Here is a 22348-nt window from a genome sequence, read left to right as displayed (position 1 = left end):
TGGAAACACCGTCATTTCGCAATAGTTGTTTATCAATATTTAGAAAAAAAACACAAATGTTTTGCGCGAATCTGTAATGGAAACACGACAGCGCTTAACATAGACTAACTTCTCAGAGTTATGTTGAGCAACAGTGTTCATTACTAACCATTCAACTCCGGATTGATTCTGGAATCTTCGCTGGGAGAATAAGCATTAAGCACCAGTGTTGTGCCCAATTTCGACCCCCTGCCGAATTATTACCCCCCTTGCTCAAGTCTCTACCTGATTGCCTAATCCTAACCCCACCCCTAATCCTAACCCCTCCCCCACACCTAACCCTAAAGCCGCCTTCACACTAGCAGTTGAAATCAGCTCCAATACGGCTACGAAACGACCGGAAGTCATTCATTTCCTATGGAGATTAATGCTGCGGCGCCCGGGGAGCAGTTGGGGGTTCGATGCCTTGCTCAAGGGCACCTAAGTCGTGGTATTGAGAGTGGAGAGAGCACTGTACATGCACTCCCCCCACCCACAATTCCTGCCGGCCCGAGACTCGAACTCACAACCCTTCGATTGCGAGTCCAACTCTCTAACCATTAGGCCACGACTTGGTCTCGGACACACTCGGTCTCTCTCGCTCAAGTGCAGGCTTGTTGCAGCCCTATATACTACTATATCACATTTAGCTGACCTGACATGCACATTCAGATACAGACAAATCAATCGTTCTAATCTCTCCGCCATTTTTGTTCTACTCGCTTCCGAAGCTTTCCGATGCTTTTCAGCGGTGTAGTACGACGTCCACTGGGGAAGTATTGCGTATTACGGAGCTGATTTCAACTGCCAGTGTGAAGGCAATCCATCTAATGAACAATTGATAATAACTGTGGAACACACTACACTTTATATTCATATACACATACACTTATTTATCTAACACACATACTTAGTGTACACTTACATTTTGCACATAATATACCTGTACATACATAACTGCTTTTGTAATATACCTGCCTACAATTGTCAATTTGTATATTGTCATTCCTTACCTACTTATTTTTATTTTTTGTATTATTTATTCTTTAATTATGTGTTTTATGTTCTGCCGCTGTCATTCTGTTGTTCTGCGGAGCTTCTATCACGAAATCAAATTCCTCGTATGTGTAAACATACCTGGCTATAAAGCTCATTCTGATTCTGATTCTCATTCTGATTTAGACTGTACACTGGGTGCGCGGACCATTTTCCCGTCGTTAAACTAGCAAAAGGGGATTCGGTCCACCTGCGCCATGTGTTTTAGATCATGAGCTTAGATTGTTAAAATAGGGCCCATAAGTTATGTTGTATAATAGCTGCATAGTATCAATTCACCAGTCAACTTAAACTACCAAAATCTGTTCTGTATCCTAAATGTACTGATAACCATGATTATAATACAAGCGGTATAACAGAATACATTATGAACTACAAAAATTAAAAACAACAAAATATATCTGTGAATTTCCGTGTACATTCAATTTTTTTTCCCATGAATGATATGGCAATTTGTAGTTATTACATTTGACAATATTTTACAGTAAAATGACATTTATGCAATGGTAAACCATTATTATTATTGTTTTTTTAATGACACTATATGGTCAGGTACATTTAACCATTTTATAGCGCACAATTCTATAGTGAATTTAACAAAAAAAAAATGTATTAAAATATCCAAAAATCACTAGAACAGTGTTATATATTTTGATGACTTATGTACTTATATTATCCCAAACATTTCGAAGATTGTTTAAAATGAAATAAGCAATTTTAACTGGAGACACAGACCTTGTCCATAGTGTCATTGTGTCGCCTGCCAAATGATGTCACACACCCTCAATTTCTGGTTTTGTTTTGTAGAAAACATGGAAACACCAAAGACGGCTTTAATATGTTATGCATTTTATTAGATAAGTGACGACACAGAGTAGCATTATAATAGAACTTTCAAATGTATCTAGTATGATAAAACAGCACCGCTCCCACTGATCTATAATATATATATATATATATATATATATATATATATATATATATATATATATATCTTCTCTATCTTCCTAATATGCTGCAGCTGCATTGAGAAGATTCTCACCAAACATATGCTCAGATCAGGGTCATCTTGCTAGTACTTTGCAGCTCAGCTGACCAACCATTTGAAAATACCATTGGTGAAAATGCCATAAAAGAAACACAAAACCTGAATGGTTCGAATGCCAAATTGCAAATGGTTACTTTTGGTCTCCAGTCTGAAGTCAAGTCAAGTCAAGTCACCTTTATTTATATAGCGCTTTAAACAAAATGCATTGCGTCAAAGCAACTGAACAACATTCATTAGCAAAACAGTGTGTCAATAATGCAAAATGAGAGTTAAAGGCGGTTCATCATTGAATTCAGTGATGTCATCTCTGTTCAGTTTAAATAGTGTCTGTGCATTTATTTGCAATCAAGTCAACGATATCGCTGTAGATGAAGTGACCCCAACTAAGCAAGCCAGAGGCGACAGAGTGGCAAGGAACCGAAACTCCATCAGTGACAGAATGGAAAAAAAAACCTTGGGAGAAACCAGGCTCAGTTGGGGGGCCAGTTCTCCTCTGACCAGACGAAACCAGTAGTTCAATTCCAGGCTGCAGCAAAGTCAGATTGTGCATGAGAATCATCTGTTTCCTGTGGTCTTGTCCTGATGGTCATCGGAGACAATGTATTTACAGGGGATATGTATCTGGGGCTCTAGTTGTCCTGGTCTCCGCTGTCTTTCAGGGATGTAGAGGTCCTTTCTAGGTGCTGATCCACCATCTGGTCTGGATACGTACTGGATCCGGGTGACTGCAGTGACCCTCTGATCTGGATAGAGACTGGATCTGGTGGCTACGGTGACCTCGGAATAAGAGAGAATCAGACTAATATTAGCGTAGATGCCATTCTTCTAATGATGTAGCAAGTACATCGGGTTGTATGGGAAGTGTTCCCGGTTCCGGTTTACCTAATTAATGCAGCCTAAAAATCCTTTAACGAATTTGGATATTAAAAGCATATTAGTATGTTATGTGTAAGCCAGGTTAAAGAGAAGACCTTGGGTCTTTTCTGTCTGACCTTTTATCATCCTCTATTTCTCCAGAGGAACAGGGGTTCTTTTGCCCAGTTTTCACCCTTACAGAATCATTCATGTAAAGCTGAAAGTGTGCCCTGCTGGCGGACAAGGTCATTCAGCCAACCTTCTGCAACCATCTGTCATTTTCACTATCATGCACTGCTAAAGGCCACCATTAGTGCAGACAGCTCTAGCTCTCTTTTTGTGCATGTATTTGTGTGTGTATTATATACATAAATGCTTGTAGACACAAGCAAACAAATCAAATTAAATCTCTTTGGAGACAATTATTGTAAATGACATCAGCAGGAGTCATTGAGCCTCATGGGATAGAGCCTAATTCATTCACATTCTAGGTTATCAGAAAACAGTCTGTCCATCAAATTACAACACGTCACAATATTGCATATGCACCCGAAAAACGTGTTACAAGCAGGTTCATTAGTTGACAGGTTGCATACCCGTAGACCATTTTGAATTTTTATATTGTCACTAAGACATGATTAAGTATGTTTATTGAGGATTTTCCTTCTTATACATTTACATTTTATGCATTTAGCAGACGCTTTTATCCAAAGTGACTTACAGTGCATTCAGGCTAACATTTTTTACCTAACATGTGTTGGGAATCGAACCCACAACCTTGCACTGCTAACGCAAGGCTCTACCAATTGAGTTCTTCAGTGTGGGTTTCTTAAAACCCATAATAGGTAAACTTGACCACACACACACACACACACACACACAGTCATGACAAAACACAAAACAGGTGCAAGGGAATACTTCGAAAGGGCTCAAAACAGTCTCAAAGCAGAAGCTTGGGAGGAACAAAACAGGAAACACACAAAGTACAACATTTAAATCACTATTTTTTTTTGTTCACCTAATTCAGCAATGCTCTTTGAATGCATTTATTGTGATAAAATAAAGGGAATCTGAGAGATACTAAGGTACACCCAGCATCCTTCTACCTCAATCCAGCAGACGTGCTTCCCAGAGTTTCCCCGAAACTGTCCGTCAGGGAATGTGGCCAGTGAAAAATGCATCACTGGATGCTGATATCCTTTTAAGTGCTGAATCCTCCCCACTGCTGTTCACTCTGCAGAGCGGATTATACACCCAGCATGCAAAAGGAATAACGCCCCCGTATGTCTTACCTTTCACTGCTCGTGCTTGCGTGAGCTGTGAGGTTGTAGCCTGATACGCTTTCATACACATCTTACCAAACTTTTAAATGATTGTGTAAGGCAGAGTTTATTTTTTGATGAAATAAAAAATCCTTTTTTTTTTCAAAACATTATTATACTTTATTATTATGATATCAAATGAGACCAATTGCGGTTAATCATACACACACTAAAAAATACACAAAAACATTCAAAGAGTGAATATGTCAATTAAAATGAATCATATATCATATATAATCATATATAGTAATTTTAGTGCAAATTTCTACCCATAAAAATTTCATAAAAAGAATAATCAACAAAACTATTCACAAATTATGGCATGTGTATTGTCCAAAACTTTGTAGTAATTCCCAGTAAATAGAAACCTAAATCACATGCGAGTAGATGGATGGTATACTGCAGCCATAATTTACCAGCCATACATCTTAGCTGCTGAAGTGATTGAGAGCCGATCCTGTAAGATGCTCTCAAACTCTCTTTAGATTGTAGATTCTCCCTTGCTGTGTGATTGTGGTGCATCCTGCCAAGACACAAGAAATGTATATCAAGTCTCTCTCCTCAATTTTAGACAATTTTGGACACTTCATCTCAAATTTAGAAGAGGTAACACAGAGGTAGCAGAGGATCTGTCACAGCCACTGATCTGTGGTCACAGCCATATTTCAAGGGGGCCTAACCATTCATTAGTCTATTTCAAATTAAGTTTTTTCATTTAATTTTGAGATACTCCATTACAGTTCATGCCTCACATGCTAAAAAGTGATATATTGACTTTTAAATAGCACAGAATACCATGAGAATACTTTGATAGCTGTTAAAACATAGAATCCAAAAGCATCATATTCATAGTACATAACCATAGCAAATGACAGTAATAAAAACATTAATGTTTGTAGTAATTAAGGAATTCATAAATTATGGATTTGCTTTTTATACCATATACAAAATATAGAATACTATATTAAAAGTATATATATATATATATATATATATATATATATATATATATATATATATATAATTTGGTGCTCAGTTATGATCAATTATTATTAGTTTTACCAATTGCTGTTACCAATGTGCAAAACAGTGTATCTGTTTTAACTACAGCCTTGGAGACTTTTATTAAAAATATAAAAAAAAAAAAAAAAAAAATATTCACCCTTAGTGTATACTTGTAAATTATAATTGAAATAATTTCAGATTATCAGATATGTCCCTTTTGTCTATAATCATGCTCTTTTCAGCAAACATCAGTTTCATTTATGTCTAAATAAAGGATGCCTCTCTGAAATCACTTTCAAGGAGACTTTCAAGGTCTTCCATTTCTTTTATTTGCCTTCTTCACCAGAGAGGGAAATTCTCTTTCCCCAGAGGCCTTGACATGCCTTCATGAGCTGTTAAATGAGCCCCTCCTTTACGGCACACTGTTATAGCTTTCATTGTATTACAGCATTCATCTTACTCCTTTCAGCAGAATAAGGAGAGAGGGGATGTCAACAAGACTGACTTTGTGCTTACATCGGTGAGCCAGAACTATATTATTATTTCGGAAACATTCTTCCCTCGTACTTCAAAATCAAACCAATTCATGGTATTTGCCCAAACCCATACACAGTCCCTTTTTCTCACCATATATAAGGGATTGTCGAACATAGCATGCATATCCACCCCGTTCTGTAGCTGTGAAGTATCAGCCTATGTAAAAAAAAGTAAAAATAAATTAAGACACAACCAAATGACACGCTCAGAACCAGTGTTTGGAATAACGCCGTTTAAAAGAACGGTGTTAGGTAACGACGTTATTTTTTCAGTAACGGGGTAATCTAACTAATTACTTTTCCCATCGTTACAACGCCGTTAACATTACTGGACGTTATATGCAGTGCATTACTATGCATTGATTTAATAAACTATTTAATCCGAACGCACCCCTGGCTCACACAGCTAGGGCTGGGAATCGATTCCAAAAAAAGAATCGATTCTTCGATTCCGAGGCGTTGGGAATCGAGAGCCGATTCCAATGGTTGGAATCGATTCCATCAAGGGGAATCGACTCCTCATTCAGAGTCTTTTTCAGTTCAACAAAACTCATCTATGGGAGTCTCTCAAATGGAAGGCTACATCCGACAAAGGCTGCACAGATTTAAATTCACGAAAATAAACAGAAAGAATTATTTTAGCATGTAGCCTTCCGTTTTAGAAGCAAAATTAACCAAAGCCATAATTACAACAATTGTGAGATAAAAGATTATTTTCTACTAGATCATGACGTCATTGAGGGTCTTGATCTTATTACCATCTAAAATACTATTTTTTTTTAACATTTCTATCAGCCAATGATAAAGAACACGTCACGAACATAGATCAGTGGCCGAGAGCGCATCTGATTGACAGATAAACCATGAGCACTATCAGTCATTAATGTTCTGGTTATTTTGTTTCAGTGTACAGTTTGTTAATATTGTGCAAAGTATACAAAGTAAACTTCATTATTCAGCTGAACTGTGTACAATTATTTTAGACACTTCATGTCTTATTTAATTCATGCGATAAACGCATGTCCCTGCTGAATCGATTTTGGAAATTTGTGGAATTGTGGAATCGAACAGCCCTACACAAAGCTAGTGAGGAGGTGGTTTAATTGATAACTAGATAAGCGATTATGATTGGCTAAGGCAGAGTCATGTGTTTAATGGTAGCCAATCAGAGCCAGTGTTTTTACACACATACCGGCACACGTGCCAGCGGCTCCAAACACACACACACACACACACGCACAACAGCTAAACAGAGATTCGCAGCAGCAGCAGAGATGGCGAGTGAGGAGCAATCCGGTGAAAAGTTGGCATTTTCAAGGTGGAGATATAAGCACAACTTCAAATTCATTGTGGTCAAAGGCAAGAACGTGCATGTAATGTGTAGCCTTCATGTAATGTGTGACACATGCATCTACAAAGCTAGTGGCCAAAAACACTTTTCTTACAAAGATTATACTTGAAGTGCAGGATAAAACTTTTGCTGTCTGTCGACGTGCAATAAATATCGAAAGTTATTTACGAACACCTATCTGTTCTACTCATTTCAACTGACTTGTGAAAACTGCTAAAAAAAATAAAAATTCTTTGACAAACAGCAAATTTTTTTTTTTTTTTTTTTTTTTTTAAATAACGCAAATAGTTACTTTCCCTGGTAACGAGTTACTTTTATTATAGAGTACGTCTTGGTTACGTATGTAACCCTCGTTCCCTGAAGGAGGGAACGGAGACGTTACGAATGGGATCTCGCCCGAGAGCCCAATCACCTTCGAGTGGTACAAAATGAGCCAATGGTACACAAAGTACCTCGGTCTATGGGATTTGCATCGCGAGCTCCGCCCCGCAGAGCGGGTATATAAGGAGCAACGCGAGCAACTCGCATTCAAGTCTTCACTGAGGAGCCGAGCCAGTGACCCGGCCGTTCAGCAGAACAGCGATGTGGGAAGGGGACGTAACGTCTCCGTTCCCTCCTTCAGGGAACGAGGGTTACATACGTAACCAAGACGTTCCCTTTCAGTCGGTCACGTTCGACGTTACGAATGGGGTCCCTTACAAAACGCCATATGGCTGTCTTCCAGCAACCCGTGTGATTGATAGCACCCTGTCGTAAGGCCAGCATGAGTGAGGGCTTATAGCTCACACAGAATACATTGGGTAGCATATTCCAGCTGGACGTATGCTAACAGGCTGCCTGCCCGTGGGAGGACTTACAGAAGGCAGGTATCTACCAAGGTGGTGATACATAAGAACTCTGAGGTACCCAGCCCGCAGGATGGAAGTTTCAATGACAGAGCTGGCAAGGGGCTTGCCAAGGAAAGACACATGCTGCGGAGAGACTTACTGTGGACATACAAGTGGGATTACCCCTAAAATGTGAATCACAACACATGGAGGCACCTAGTCCCACACAGGGTTGACCAAGGGGCATGTACGCAAGTGTTGGACATCAACAGTGCTGGAGGAACCCAGGGTTCTGACTGAGGAACTCACCTGAGGGGAATAGTGCATGCATCCAGTCCGCAGAGTGGAATGGCGCAGCAAGTGGATTGACACCAAGCAGGTCCTTACTGGCCCGAAGGGGCGAGTACCCGGAAGGACACAGGCTCTACACAGAGATTATAAAATCTCACGAATGTGTTAGGTGTCGCCCATCCCGCAGCTCTACAGATGTCTGCTAGCGAGGTGCCATGCACCAGCGCCCAGGAGGAAGCTACACTCCTAGTTGAGTGAGCTCTCACCCCTAGGGGGCATGGCAGTTCTTGAGCCTGATAAGCCAGGACAATAGCATCCACTATCCAGTGGGATAACCTCTGCTTGGAGACAGCCTTTCCCTTCTGCTGGCCTCCGTAACAGACAAAGAGCTGGTCTGAGGTCCTAAGGCACTGAGTTCTGTCCACGTAGGTGCGGAGCGCACGTACTGGACAGAGCAGCGCCAGGGCTGGGTCTGCCTCCTCCAGGGGCAGCGCTTGCAAGTTCACCACCTGATCCCTAAAAGGAGTGGTGGGAACTTTGGGCATGTACCCAGGCCGGGGTCTCAAGATAACATGAGAGTTAGCCGGCCCAAATTCCAGGCACGCTTCGTCAACTGAAAATGCCTGCAGGTCCCCAAAATGCCTGCAGGTCTTCACCGAAGCCAAAGCCGTCAGGAGCGCAGTTTTCAAAGATAAAAACTTTAGCTCAACTGAGAGCAAGGGTTCAAAGGGAGCCCTCTGCAGTGCCGATAGAACCACTGTGAGGTCCCAAGAGGGGACTTGCTGAGGGCGAGGCGGATTGAGCCTCCTTGCTCCTCTCAGGATCCTGAAGATCAGATCGTGCCTCCCCAGAGACTTACCTTAAACAGGGTCATGGTGAGCCGAAATGGCGGCCACATAGACCTTGAGGGTGGAAGGAGACAGCCTTCGTTCCGACCCCTCCTGAAGAAAGGAGAGCACTGACCCAATCGAACATTTCCAGGGGTCTTCACGCTGTGAAGAACACCAAGTGACGAAGAGGTTCCACTTCAAAGCATAGGCGTTTCTCGTGGACAGGGCTCTAGCTGAAGTGATGGTAGCTACCACCTGTGGTGGCAAGGTACCTAAACCTTCCGTGACCCATCCAGGACCCACACATGTAGGTTCCACAGACCGGGACGTGGGTGCCAGAGGGTGCCCCGTCTCTGAGAAAGAAGGTCCTTCCTCAGAGGAATTGGCCAGGGAGGGGCTGTCGTGAGGAGTACAAGTTCGGGTAACCAGGTCCGGCCGGGCCAAAAAGGCGCAACCATGAGGACCTGCTCCTCGTCCTCCCTGATCTTGCACAACGTCTGTGCAAGAAGGCTCACTGGGGGAAACGCATGTTTGCACAGTCCCAGCGGCCAGCTGTGTGCCAGGGTGTCCGGGCCGAGAGTGCCCTCGGTCAGGGAGTAAAACAACTGGCAGTGGGAATTTTCTGGAGAGGCAAACAGGTCTACCTTAGCGTCTCCGAATTGTTCCCAAATCAGCTGAACCGACTGGGGGTGGGGTCTCCATTCCCTGGGGCGAGACTGCTGTCGTGAGAGCTCGTCGGCTGCACGATTGAGCCTGCCCGGAATGTGAATGGCACGAAGCGACCTCAGATGCTTGTGACTCGAATGTGCTTGTCCTTCAGCAGGGCCCTGAAGCGGTGCAGAGCAAGCTGTACTGCTAGCAACTCGAGGCAATTGACATGCCACTGAAGTCGGGGTCATGTCCAGGAGCCCGACGCAGCATGCCCGTTGCATATGGCACCCCAGCCCGTGGCAGAGGCATCTGTTGACACAACAACATGTCTGGACACCGGTTCTAGGGGAAGAAATGAGGGGTCCAACCACGGGGTGAAGTTTCGGCGGCAGGCCGGAGTGATGGTCACTCGGAGCGTGCCCTGTTGCCATGCCCATCTCGGGACTCGGTCATGAAGCCAGTGCTGAAGCAGTCTCATATGGAGTAACCTGAGCGGTAAGACCGCCGCTGCGGACGCCATATGCCCCAGGAGCCTCTGAAACAGTTTCAGAGGAACCGCTGTCTTGCCCTCGAATTGTCTCAGGCAATTCAGCAGTGACTGTGCGCGCTCGTTCGTAAGCTGCGTGAACATGGCGACCGAGTCTATTTCCATACCGAGAAAAGAGATCCTCTGCACAGGGGAGAGCTTGCTCTTTTCCCAGTTGACCTGAAGACCCAGTCGGGCGAGGTGTCTGAGCACCAGATCCCTGTGCTCGCACAACCGCTCTCGAGAGTGAGCTAGGATCAGCCAGTTGTCGAGGTAGTTGAGGATACGGACACCTTGTTCCCTGAGAGGAGCCAGGGCTCCCTCCGCGACCTTCGTAAAGACGCGGGGAGACAGGGCCAACCCGAATGGGAGAACCTTGTACTGATATGCCTGCCCCTCGAAAGCAAACCGAAGAAACGGTCTGTGTCGAGGAAGAATGGAGACATGAAAGTACGCGTCCTTCAGGTTGATCGCTGCAAACCAATCCATCGGACGAATGCATTTGAAAATGCGCTTGGGCGTTAGCATCTTGAACGGGAGTCTTTGCAGAGCTCGGTTCAAGGCACGCAAGTCCAGAATTGGCCGTAACCCACCTGTCTTCTTGGGTACTATGAAGTAAGGGCTGAAAAAGCCGGACTTCATGTCGGCTGGAGGGAGTGGCTCTATCGCGCCCTTTGCCAGCAGGGTCGCGACCTCCGTGCGCATGACAGGGGCATCTTTGCCCACCATCATCGCGTGGACACCCCGAAACCTGGGGGGACGCCGGGCAAACTCAATCGCGTAGCCGAGCCTGAGCATCCGGATGAGCCAGCGGGAAGGCCTGGGGAGCTCTAGCCAGGCTCCCAGAAACCGAACCAGCAGGGTCAAGGGGACTACGTACCCACGGTGGGGCAGCGTGGTGGAGCAGACAGCCCCGGCATGGGAGGCATAGCGTCCCATAATGGGGTCAGAGTGCGGGCACTCGTCTGACTCCAAGTAGCAAAGAGGGCATGAGAAGGCGGTGCGTTCTCGGGCCGGCTTTGCATGGAAACTGGCAAGGGGAGAGGAGAACGAGAGCGGCGAGGGAGAGAGAGAGAGAGAGAGAGAAAACTTTATTAATCCCGAAAGGGAAACTGGTTTGCCACCAACTTAAAACATACAGCCAACAAGCACACCTAACACATAGCTAACACACATAAATAAATAATTCAACATTTAAAACCTATGAAAAACATGATTAAGAGACCAATGAGACATGGTTATAACAAGATACAATTGCACAATTCAGAAATGCAGGGCAAAGAACAGACAGTTCAACAGTTTGACAGTCAACAGTGTTCATTAAAATATCTGACCGCTGCAGGAACAAAAGTCCTTCTCAATCGCTCACTGGAGCACCGAGGCATAATTAAACGCTCGCTGAAAGAGCTTCTGAGTCCATTAAAAACACTATATAGTGGATGGCCTTCAAAAAACATAATTTTTAATTTCGACCTCATCCTCTTCTCCACAATGACTTCAAGTGAGTCTGGGATAAGACCAATAACTGAACCAGCTCTCTTGATCAGCTTATTTATCCTATTTTTATCATCAACAGATAAGCTGCCCCCCCAGCAAAGAACAGCATAAAAAAGAACACTAGCCAAGATCCCCTGATAGAAAACATCTAAAAGCTTTGTACTAATGTTAAAAGATCTGAGTTTTCTCAAAAAGAAAAGTCTTGACTGAGCCTTCTTTATTAAAACATTAGTATTCTCTTTCCAATTTAATTTTTCATCCAAATGGACACCTAGAAATTTATATGACTGAACAATTTCAATCGGCTGACCATTAATTGTGACTGGGAGGACCTTGTCCTTTTTCTTTCTAAAATCAATCACAAGTTCTTTAGTCTTCCCTATATTTAGTTTTAGAAAGTTTGACTCACACCAGCTAGAAAAAGACTTGACCTCCCTTCTATAAGCAAGGTCATCACCCTGATTAAGTAGACCTACTAAAGCAGTGTCGTCAGAGAATTTTTGTACCAGACAGGATGACTGACTGTGCCTATAGTCCGCAGTGTAAAGTGTAAATAAAAAGGGAGATAGAACTGTGCCCTGAGGTGCTCCAGTATTAGTTAAAATAATGTCAGACTGTTTGTTGCAAAACCTAACAAACTGTGGTCGTAATAACAGATAATCTAAAATCGAGGCAATAGTTGTATTATGCAATTTAAAATTAATTAATTTGTTAGCTAAAATATGTGGCTGTATAGTATTAAAAGCACTCGAAAAATCAAAAAACATGATTCTAACAGAACTAGCAGTAGTTTCGAGATGACTGTAAATATTATGTAACATAAATAATAGTGCATCATCTACCCCCACATCCTTCCTGTATGCAAATTGCAAGGGATCCTGAAAAACAGACACCTGCCTAGTCAGATGATCAAGTACAGCCCTCTCAAAACATTTCATAATGTGTGATGTCAGAGCTATAGGCCTCAGATTAGCAAGACTATTTGACACCTTGGCTTTTTTAGGAATAGGAATAAGGCAAGATGTTTTCCACATAACCGGTACTTTAGCAGAGGACAGAGACAAAGAAAACAGTGAATGAAGGACAGAGCATAGCTGATCAGCACACACTTTTAAAGTACGTGGATGTACACCATCGGGACCTTCTGCCTTGTTTGGTTTAATACGCCTTAACTGCTGACGAACCTCTTCCATACTAAGATTAATAGCTGAACTACAGTCCTCCGAACTGCTCTGCCTTAGATTAGAGAGGACATTCTCATGTACAGAAGAGAAATCGCATTCATCAAACCTGGCAAAAAAAGTATTGGCATCATTAGCCTGTATACCCAATTTACATAAACTGGGATTACTAGTCCCATATCCAGTAATACGCTTCATACCATTCCATAGACCTTGTGTGTTGCTAATGGACATTTTACCTTCAACACTTTCCTTATATTTTTGTTTGCCCTGTCTGATGATGACTTTCAACTCCCTTTGGGCAACTTTAATCCTTTCTTTATCACCACTATAAAAGGCTGCTTTCTTATTATTAATAGCAGCTTTAACTTCTCTGGTGACCCATGGTTTATTATTGGGAAAGATTTTGATTTGTTTACACGGAATTACAGCATCGACACAATAATTAATATAACAAGTTACTTTGTCAGAGATACTGTCCAAGTCACTGTCTCCATCAAAAAACACAGACCAGTCGGTGCATTCAAAACACCCCTTTAGTGCTTCACAAGCATCATCTGACCAGACGCGCACAGTCTTTGTCGTAATCGGCTGTTTACGTATCACCGTTGAATATTTGGAAGTCAAGTTTATCAAATTATGGTCTGATTTACCCAGAGGAGGAAGCAATTTAGCAACATAGCCATCCTCAACATTTGTATAAAACAAGTCAATAGTGTTATCACCCCTCGTAGGACACATCACCATTTGTTTAAAAGATGGTAAGGTGGTGGAGAGAGTGCAGTGATTAAAATCCCCGTTTACAATAACCAGCGCATCTGGAGAAGAGCGCTGTAAGTCATGCGTGATTCTCGAAATTGTCTCAATGGCACACTTCCCATTTCCTGATGGTGGGATATACACCACCATGACAATAACATGGGAGAACTCCCTGGGTAGGTAGTAAGGTCTACAACTCACTGCAATGAGCTCAATATTCGGGTCACAGACTCTTTCTTTTACCGTAACATGTTGAGTATGGCACCAGCGGTTGTTCACATACAGACAGACACCTCCACCTTGCTTCTTACCCGTACTTGCTTGATCTCTGTCCATCCTGTGAAGTGTAAAGCCTTCCATCTCCACATGAGAATCAGGTATCCTATCAGACAGCCACGTCTCAGAAAGACAGAGTAAACTGGACTGCCGAAACGTGCCATCGAACCTCAAACAAGGTGTTAATTCATCCGCCTTGTTGACGAGAGAGCGGACATTCCCCATAGTAACCGAGGGTAAGACAGGTTTGTATCCCCGCCGACGGTTTCTGACTCGGACACCTCCTCTGCTGCCTCTCTTCCTAACTTTTGCCCTGGGCTTGATTTCTGATAGATCAACATCAGGATCCGATAGACTTGATGCTGTAAACCGCAACTGTAGAAGCCCATGCCGGCTGTACGCTATGACAGGCAGGCCCGGCTCTTTCATCACGTGGAATGTTTGTGCAACTTTCCAAACAATCAATATCCACAGCCACAGAAGGCAAACAAGTGTACGATTTTTAAGTGCAACCATAATCATGTCGTCAGGGATCGCTCACGCTAATAATCCAGAGTTAAGATACTTCCAAAAACAAAAAACTTAAAACCACATAAAACACAGACGCTCACACGCACAGTGGTGGCAGAGTCGCCAGCGAGGGGGCGGCGCCTCAGTATGAGCACGTCGCCAACTGTCGTTCGTGGCCTCTTGGGACCCGGAGGTAGAGGAAACAGCTCTTTTAGTGAAGGTTTGGGTACCACCGGCCGCAGGGCCAGTGGCGGAACAAAAAGAAAACGAGAACAAAGGATTCTCCCCCGGCCCTCCTCCGGGGGAATGAGTGGTCCTGCTACCATCTCCTGACGAGCTGACGTCTCCAACTACGGGTCGCCCTTCTCAGGAACGCCGATTGGCCTGGCGTTTGGCAGGCTTAAAGGCAGAGACGGGTTGCGTCGCCCTTCTGCGGCCATCTCCTCGCTGCGGCCGGGGTGAAGGCTGCTGCTGTGGCCGAGCGGGAGTGGAGGAGGCCGCAGGGGGCGCCCTCGGCGATGAGCCGGCTGAGGCGGTTGTGCCGGCGGCAGGGTGGAGGCAGCAGAGGGCCGCCGGGGCAGGATGTGTCTGATGGCCTCGGACTGCTTCTGTGTGGCAGAGAACTGCTGGGCAAAGCTCTCTACCGCATCGCCGAAGAGGCCATCCTGGGAGACCGGGGAGTTGAGGAGCTGAGCCCGGTCAGACTCCCTCATGTCTGCCAGGTTCAGCCATAGGTGGCGCTCTTGGACCACCAAAGTGGACATCACCTGACCCAAGGAATGCGCAGTGACCTTCGTCGCCCGTAGAGCGAGGTCGGTAGCAGTGTGCGCCTCCTGCAAAACCCCTGGGTCAGCACTGCCCTCGTGCAGCTGCCGGAGCAGCTTGGCCTGATAGACCTGAAGTGAGGCCATGGCATGCAGGGCAGAAGCGGCCTGGCCCGCAGCTCTGTAAGCCTTGGCCACAAGCGTGGATGAGAACTTACAGGCCTTGGGGGGCAGCTTGGGACCACCATGCCAAGCGGAGGCGCTCTGTGGACACAGTTGGATCGCAAAACAGAACGCTCCACCGGGGGAATCCCAGCATTCCCCTTGGCCGCCCCGCCATCGAGGGCAGTGAAGGCGGAGGAAGTACCAGAACGGTTTAGGGGAGTAAAAGGTGCCTTCCATGAACTGGTTACCTCCTGGTGCACTTCCGGGAAGAAAGGAACCAGAGAGGGGTGCTGGCGATCCGCATGAGCAGCCCCCAGGAACCAATCATCCAGCCTCGAGCGCTCAGGACAGGGTGGAGGGTTCCACTCAAGCCCGATGCTCTCCGCTGCCCGGGAAAGCACGGCCGTCAGCTCGGGATCGGACTTGGACAACGCTGGCACTCCCGAGGGAGGCAACGCAGCCGAATCCTCATCTCCCGAGGACTCAAGCCCGCCTTGTGATGCGGCGATCGACATACGGTCCTCTTCGCGAGCCCCGAATGAGATGTCAGGAGCCTGAGAGGGTCCAGCAAACTCACCCGGAAACTCGACCGGCTGCGACGTATGTGAGGGGGGTGTGGCCCGAGGAGGTTGGCTCATCGTGGAAGCCCCACACGGTAACCCTCAGATCACCCTGGCCACCAGCCGAAGTAGACCTCTTACGATAAAAAGAGCTAGAACGGGGTGTGGCAGAGGGGATTCTATACCTTTTAAGGTAATAGAGTCTCGATCTCAACGCCGAGATGGTCATGTCCCCGCAATGAGAACATGAGCCATCCACGAACGCAGTCTCAGAGTGCTGGAAGCCCAGACACGTCACACAGCGATCGTGACCGTCATGAGGAGCGATGTATCGACCGCACCCAGAAACACACAGGCGAAATGACATCTTTGGAAAGAAGCAAATCGGCCCGTATCTCTTTTGTGAAAGAAATTTGCTCTTTCAGAGGTGTAGAAGTGCTCAGGGGAATGCGGGAGCTGTCGCAGGAAACCCAGACGAACCGCTGAATCGCGCCATCACACCAACACCAGCTCTTGCTTGTAACACTCCGGTGATTGCAGCAAGCAATGTGCTCGGCTCCGAAGCGAAAGCTTGAATGCGAGTTGCTCGCGTTGCTCCTTATATACCCGCTCTGCGGGGCGGAGCTCGCGATGCAAATCCCGCAGACCAAGGTACTTTGTGTACTATTGGCTCGTTTTGTACCACTCGAAGGTGATTGGGCTCTCGGGCAAGATCCCATTCGTAACGTCGAACGTGACTGACTGAAAGGGAAATTCAGTAACTAACTCAGTTACTTTTTGGAACAAGTAGTGAGTAACTATAACTAATTACTTTTTTTAAAGTAATGTTCCCAACAGTGCTCAGAACTGACTGGCATAACAGGTTCAACTTAAACACAGATCTATCTCTATAACATGCTGTGAAGTATGAAGGTCACCTGTGGGTTTGTGCTGTTTCTTCTCCTCTGTGTCCTCTCCCACATACTCTATATATTTCTTTCTGTCACGCATTTAAAATAACTCCTTGTGTGTGGGTGTTTTAGGGCATTTTTTTGATACAGTGCTTGCATGGCAACACTATGTTGAAATTGCTCAAACATAGGATTTATTTTAAACCCCAAACCCCAGGACTTTTTCCCCTTTTACAGGCCTGAAACCAAATCTTACCTAAAAGTTTAACACCATTTCTTTTAGAGGTGTAGATGTACACATAAATTGTTAGCAAAAAATGTTTGGTATTGGTCTTTTGGTGTGGCACACGCTTAATGAATGAATGCAGTGTTGTACACCGCATTAACAAAACCTTGTGCATCACATTTCAGTGTTTGAGCTACCTTGTTTACAATATAGTATGTAATGTGCTGTATGTATATGTGTGTGATGATCATTATTTAAATGTAAATATAAGCCTAAATCGGTTGGATCTTCTAAATTTTGTTACCTGGACTAAATTGGAAGTTTAAAGTTTTAAAATCTCTTTCACCATTAAAACAGCACCATAAATGGCAGTTCACTAAGAGTGTGTTACAGAGGGTAAAAGTTCATTGTAGTTTTTTTAATATCACAATTTAATACTAAAAAAAATGCGCATTGGCTGGTGTGGTAGGGTATACTATATCTAAAGGAATGAGCTAATGGTTAATTATTGCTTGCCGTCCTTCTTTTACTGAATGGTTGCTGGATTCTCAAAGTCTGACCCAGTTACACAGCAAATCAAAGCAAGATAATTTCCAGGACAATAAAGCATGCATCATGTGATTACTGTCCCTTTGGCTAACCTTGTCAGGCTCAGTGTTGACTGGTGTGGCATCTGCATTGACAGGGGTTGCACCATCATTTGGCTGGGTCAAAAAGCTCAACTCAGCAGCATACACTGGGTTTTCAACACTCTCCTGCAAGAGAAAGTAAGAGAGAGAGAGAGAGAAAATAAAACAATGAGATTTCAGTCAATATTTAAGGGGCACTTCACCCAAAAGTCTGTGTGAAAAGAGAATTGTTCACCAAAAATATCCAGTCTAGCACCAAAAATTTTAAAATATTTGACATTAATACAGACAACATGCAGTAAAGCGTTTCTGCCAGTAGAGGTCATACTTTGGCAGGCCCATTCATGACAGTGGCTACAGCAGTAGGTGCAGCAGAAGATCCCTGGGCATCCTCACTGTATGCTGGGTTCTCGAAACTCCCTCCTTTTCCCTCCACTTCTACTGATGTGCTGGATTCCTGATATTGACCAAATGGTAATAGATATTAACATGGCAAACAAACCTCTAACTGACATTAAAGGGATCGTTCACCCAAAAATGAAAATTATGTCATTAATGATTCACCCTCATGTCGTTCCAAACCCGTAAGACATCCGTTCATCTTCGGAACACGGTTTAAGATATTTTAGATTTAGTCTGAGAGCTTTCTGTCCCTACATTGAAAGAATGTGTACGGTATACTGTCCATGGTTAGAAAGGTAATAAAAACAACTTCAAAGTAGTCCATGTGACATCACATCAGAGGGTCAGTTAGAATTTTTTTAAGTTTTTCGTAGTTTTTGCTATTTTTGGACCAAAATGATAAAGAACGATGTGTTTTCATGTTACTGAGTTGAAACTTGCCTGCACTCAGCAGCACTACTTCGATGCTTAAAAAATTTGTAATTGACCCTCTGATGTCACATGGACTACTTTGAAGATTGAAGATTTCTAACCATGGACAGTATACCGTACACACACTTTCAATGGAGGGACAGAAAGCTCTCGGAATAAATCTAAAATATCTTAAACTGTGTTCCGAAGATGAACGGAGGTCCCAACGACATGAGGGTGAGTAATTAATGACATAATTTTCATTTTTGGGTGAACTATCCCTTTAACTTTATTACTATTATATATATATATATATATATATATATGTGTGTGTGTGTGTGTTATTAGTGTTTTCTCTTGGTAAATATTGTTGTGGAAACTGATTATTTTTTAGCATTCTTTGATGAATAGGAATTTCAAAATGATAGACTTTTTTTAAATAGATTTTTTTAAACGTTTTTAAATGTCACTTTTGATCAACTGAATGCATCCTACCTGATTATTATTATTATTATTATTTGTTTTAAAATACATGGTGAGAACAAACCTCTTTGGGAATGTTGCTGCTGTCATTCGCCGATTCAGATGGGATGTTAAAACATTCAGAGTTACCACCCCTAATTATTTGAAGTAAAACCAAACCAAAGGTTTATTTTGTTATATACTGTAACTGTATATAATATCTGCACAATATCTACATTCATTATATTCACTTTTTTTTCTAATATTCACTAATATTTATTATACACTTTTTTTTCATTCTCACCAGAAGCTGGGCCTACTGAAGTTAGATACACTAATAGGCAGATTAATGCTATGCAGAGTGTTCATAATTGTCTCCTTCTTTTTTGCTGAATATATAAGGCAAACCAGGAAAAGAGCCACAACAGCTGTAACTCCAAGGGCAATAGCAACTATGAATGGACAGAAAGAAAAACAGGATATGGGTCATGTCATCTTGTTTTTTAGACAACAGCTTGTTGCTACATGATATCTTATTTGCTGATATCATGTACTGACATAAATTTTACCTGAGGTTGTGACTACACCATAAACACTGGTCTCGCAGAAATCTCCGTTCCATTCAGGGGGGCAACTATAAGGGGGGGATGAACAATTAGCATTACTACATCCATAAGCTTATCCATCCCTGCTTTTTAAACACTTTTTTTTTCTGATGTAACATGTATGTCAATATCAGACCACAAGCTTACATGCAGAGTGCCTTATTGTCATCAAAATAACAGGTTCCACTGTTCCTGCACTGGCATGGAGGTGGCATAGTGGGTTCAGGCTCAAACCCTATCAAATCAAACATCACAAAAACAATTGGATGGGAGCAGCTGCTGTATTTAGAGCTGAACAGTAAAATGTGCCACACAGTCTTAGTATAAGTACTTATATATTTTATTATTACTGGAACCCGGAGATTGGGGATGGGTACCGAGAACCAGTATTTTTTTTGGACCGGTACGTAATTGAGAGTCGATACCGGACAGGAGTACAGATAAGCTTCAGGACAAATAATACTGTTATCAATACTTGCATTGTTTTATCTCTGTATACTTCAATGTTAACGACAAATTGTGCTTATTCAGAGCACGTCCACCCGAAGCGTCCATACTCTAAAATGCCAGGCAAGCAGCACCTGATTATTTAGTTATATTAGTTATTGTCTGATTGTGCTAATACTGTCAAAAACACAATGTTTACATATAAACACAGTTAATTATGTATAAAGTGATAGTAAACAGGTAATAGAGAAATGGGTGTGTGCATCTCTTAAAGGGACAGTACTAAACATACTGCAGCTTGTTATTAAAGGGATAGTTTACCCAAAAAATGTAATTCTGTCATTATTTACTCAGTCATATTGTACCAAACATGTAGTAATTTGTATTTATTCTTGTGCTGAACACAACATAATATTTTTTGAAGAATGTAGGGAAGCGAACAGTTGCTGGTCCCAACTGACTTTGAAAGTAGGGAAAAAAAATGAAAGTCACTGGGGACCAGGAACTGTTTAGTTTCCCACATTCTTCAAAATAACTTATATTCAACAGAAGAAGAAACGCATTCAGGTTTAAAATAACTTGAGAGTGAGTAATTGATGACACAATTTTCATTTTTGGTTGAACTATTCCTTTGATGTTAACACACACACACACACACACACACACACACACAAAACTCACTGTTCTTGACTGAAGAACATTAATACAGTTGCTAAAGTTCAGCAGTAATAAATTAACTTGAAATTTTAAAAAAAAATATATTTTTGCACCAAATAGTATCGGTTTCGATAAAATGTAAACGATACCCATCCCTACCGGAGATTGACGTCAACAGTTTTGGTTGCAAAAGCTAAAATTAATTGGTTTATGGTCATATTGTTAAGATGACTATAAAGACAGATAAGGAGTATAAAAGGCACCTGTGTCACATTCAGTACTGCTGCCAGGGAAGAAGCTGGTGCCCTCTGGGCAGGCGCAGGTGTAGCCTCCCGGCCTCAGCAGACACAGGTGAGTGCATGTGCCCTTACAAGGGTTCTTTACTGTGGGGCAGAGACAGCTCAACCCACTATATATCTACAAAATAACTTTATATGGCTACCAACAAAATCCTAACTACCATCATTACATTTTATATTACTTTAAGTGTCTACCAACAAAACCCTAACTACCATCACAACACTTTTTTAATATCAGCACAATAATAAAAGTTAGCTTAAGTTTAAACACAGACTGGATTTATAGGTCATCATGCAAATCTCGCTTTTATTGTGGTTACTCACAGGCTATAGATGTGTATTTCTGCTGCTGATAGACATTGATCTGGGTAAGCCAAGGTCCTGCTATTAGGAGTCTGGTTTTAGTGCCTTTCCCAAACTTGTCCTGTCTGAACACTTCACCCTTCTCCTGCGTGCTCCAATACACATGGTCCTCAAATACATTCACACTGAAAGGGTTTCTTACATCTGACAGGGAAAAAATGTGGTAAAAGATATTAATGTTCCGTTTTATTTTAAAAGAATATACTTTTTTTTGCATGTTAATTACAATTTAAATGTGTTATAGTTTAAATTGATATTAAATGTGAATAGCTGAATTTTGATTTTTTTTTTACTTGCTCAAGTACAACTTAAATATACATCATTACATGTACTTACAAAATTACTTATGTTGCCTTTATGTGGTTGAAGTATAGTGCTGAATACATTTTAAATATATTTTTAATTGTAATACTGAATAACACTACAGGTAAAATTATAAACATACTTAAAACACATGCTTTAGTATATTACATGCTTTAGTATATTAGCCAATACATCAAGATAAGTGCTTTTCTCTAAAGCACAACAAGATTATAAAAAACAGTTTTAACTGTACTTTCAAGTAAAACTTTAAATTGAGTCAGTTGAACTTTTACCTATGAAAACTGATATTTGTCTGCTCTGTCCATCTGGCAGTATGGACTCAATGCGACTCTCCTTTGCATCTGACCAATAGATCCGGTTGCTGTTTGTGAAGTCGATGGACAGGCCTGTAGGCCAACCCAAAGCACTGTCCACCAGAACCCTTCTCTCTTGACCATCCAACCAGGAACATTCAATACGTGGCGTGTAGCCATTGTCTATCCAGTAGAGCATGCTGCATCACAACATGACAAAACAAAATTCAAACATTGGCATTTAAATGTAGGTGAGTTTGAAGGAGAAATATAGCTTTCTTAGTGCTTTTTTCTAATTTTCTTTATTTTCCC

General features: G+C 42.8%; 1 protein-coding gene across 1 annotated transcript in view; it reads right to left on the bottom strand.

Moving 5' to 3' along the window:
- Positions 1-4423: 4423 nt before the first annotated feature.
- Positions 4424-22348, bottom strand: part of lrp2b (low density lipoprotein receptor-related protein 2b) — a 105998-nt gene continuing 88073 nt past the window's right edge. The window contains exons 69-79 of the mRNA XM_059531984.1: positions 22016-22236; positions 21381-21563; positions 21021-21140; positions 19801-19888; positions 19618-19682; positions 19353-19500; positions 19134-19203; positions 18102-18230; positions 17786-17899; positions 5932-5997; positions 4424-4822 (exon numbers count right to left, since the gene is read on the bottom strand). Of these exons, the coding sequence (XP_059387967.1) occupies positions 4781-4822; positions 5932-5997; positions 17786-17899; positions 18102-18230; positions 19134-19203; positions 19353-19500; positions 19618-19682; positions 19801-19888; positions 21021-21140; positions 21381-21563; positions 22016-22236 (1246 nt within the window). The 3' untranslated portion in view covers positions 4424-4780. The remainder of the gene's footprint in view (positions 4823-5931; positions 5998-17785; positions 17900-18101; positions 18231-19133; positions 19204-19352; positions 19501-19617; positions 19683-19800; positions 19889-21020; positions 21141-21380; positions 21564-22015; positions 22237-22348) is intronic.

The sequence above is a fragment of the Carassius carassius genome, chromosome 40, assembly GCF_963082965.1.
Source record: "Carassius carassius chromosome 40, fCarCar2.1, whole genome shotgun sequence".
Lineage (NCBI taxonomy): Eukaryota > Metazoa > Chordata > Actinopteri > Cypriniformes > Cyprinidae > Carassius > Carassius carassius.
Note: the sequence above shows the minus strand (reverse complement) of the source record. Positions and strands in the feature narration are given on the sequence as shown.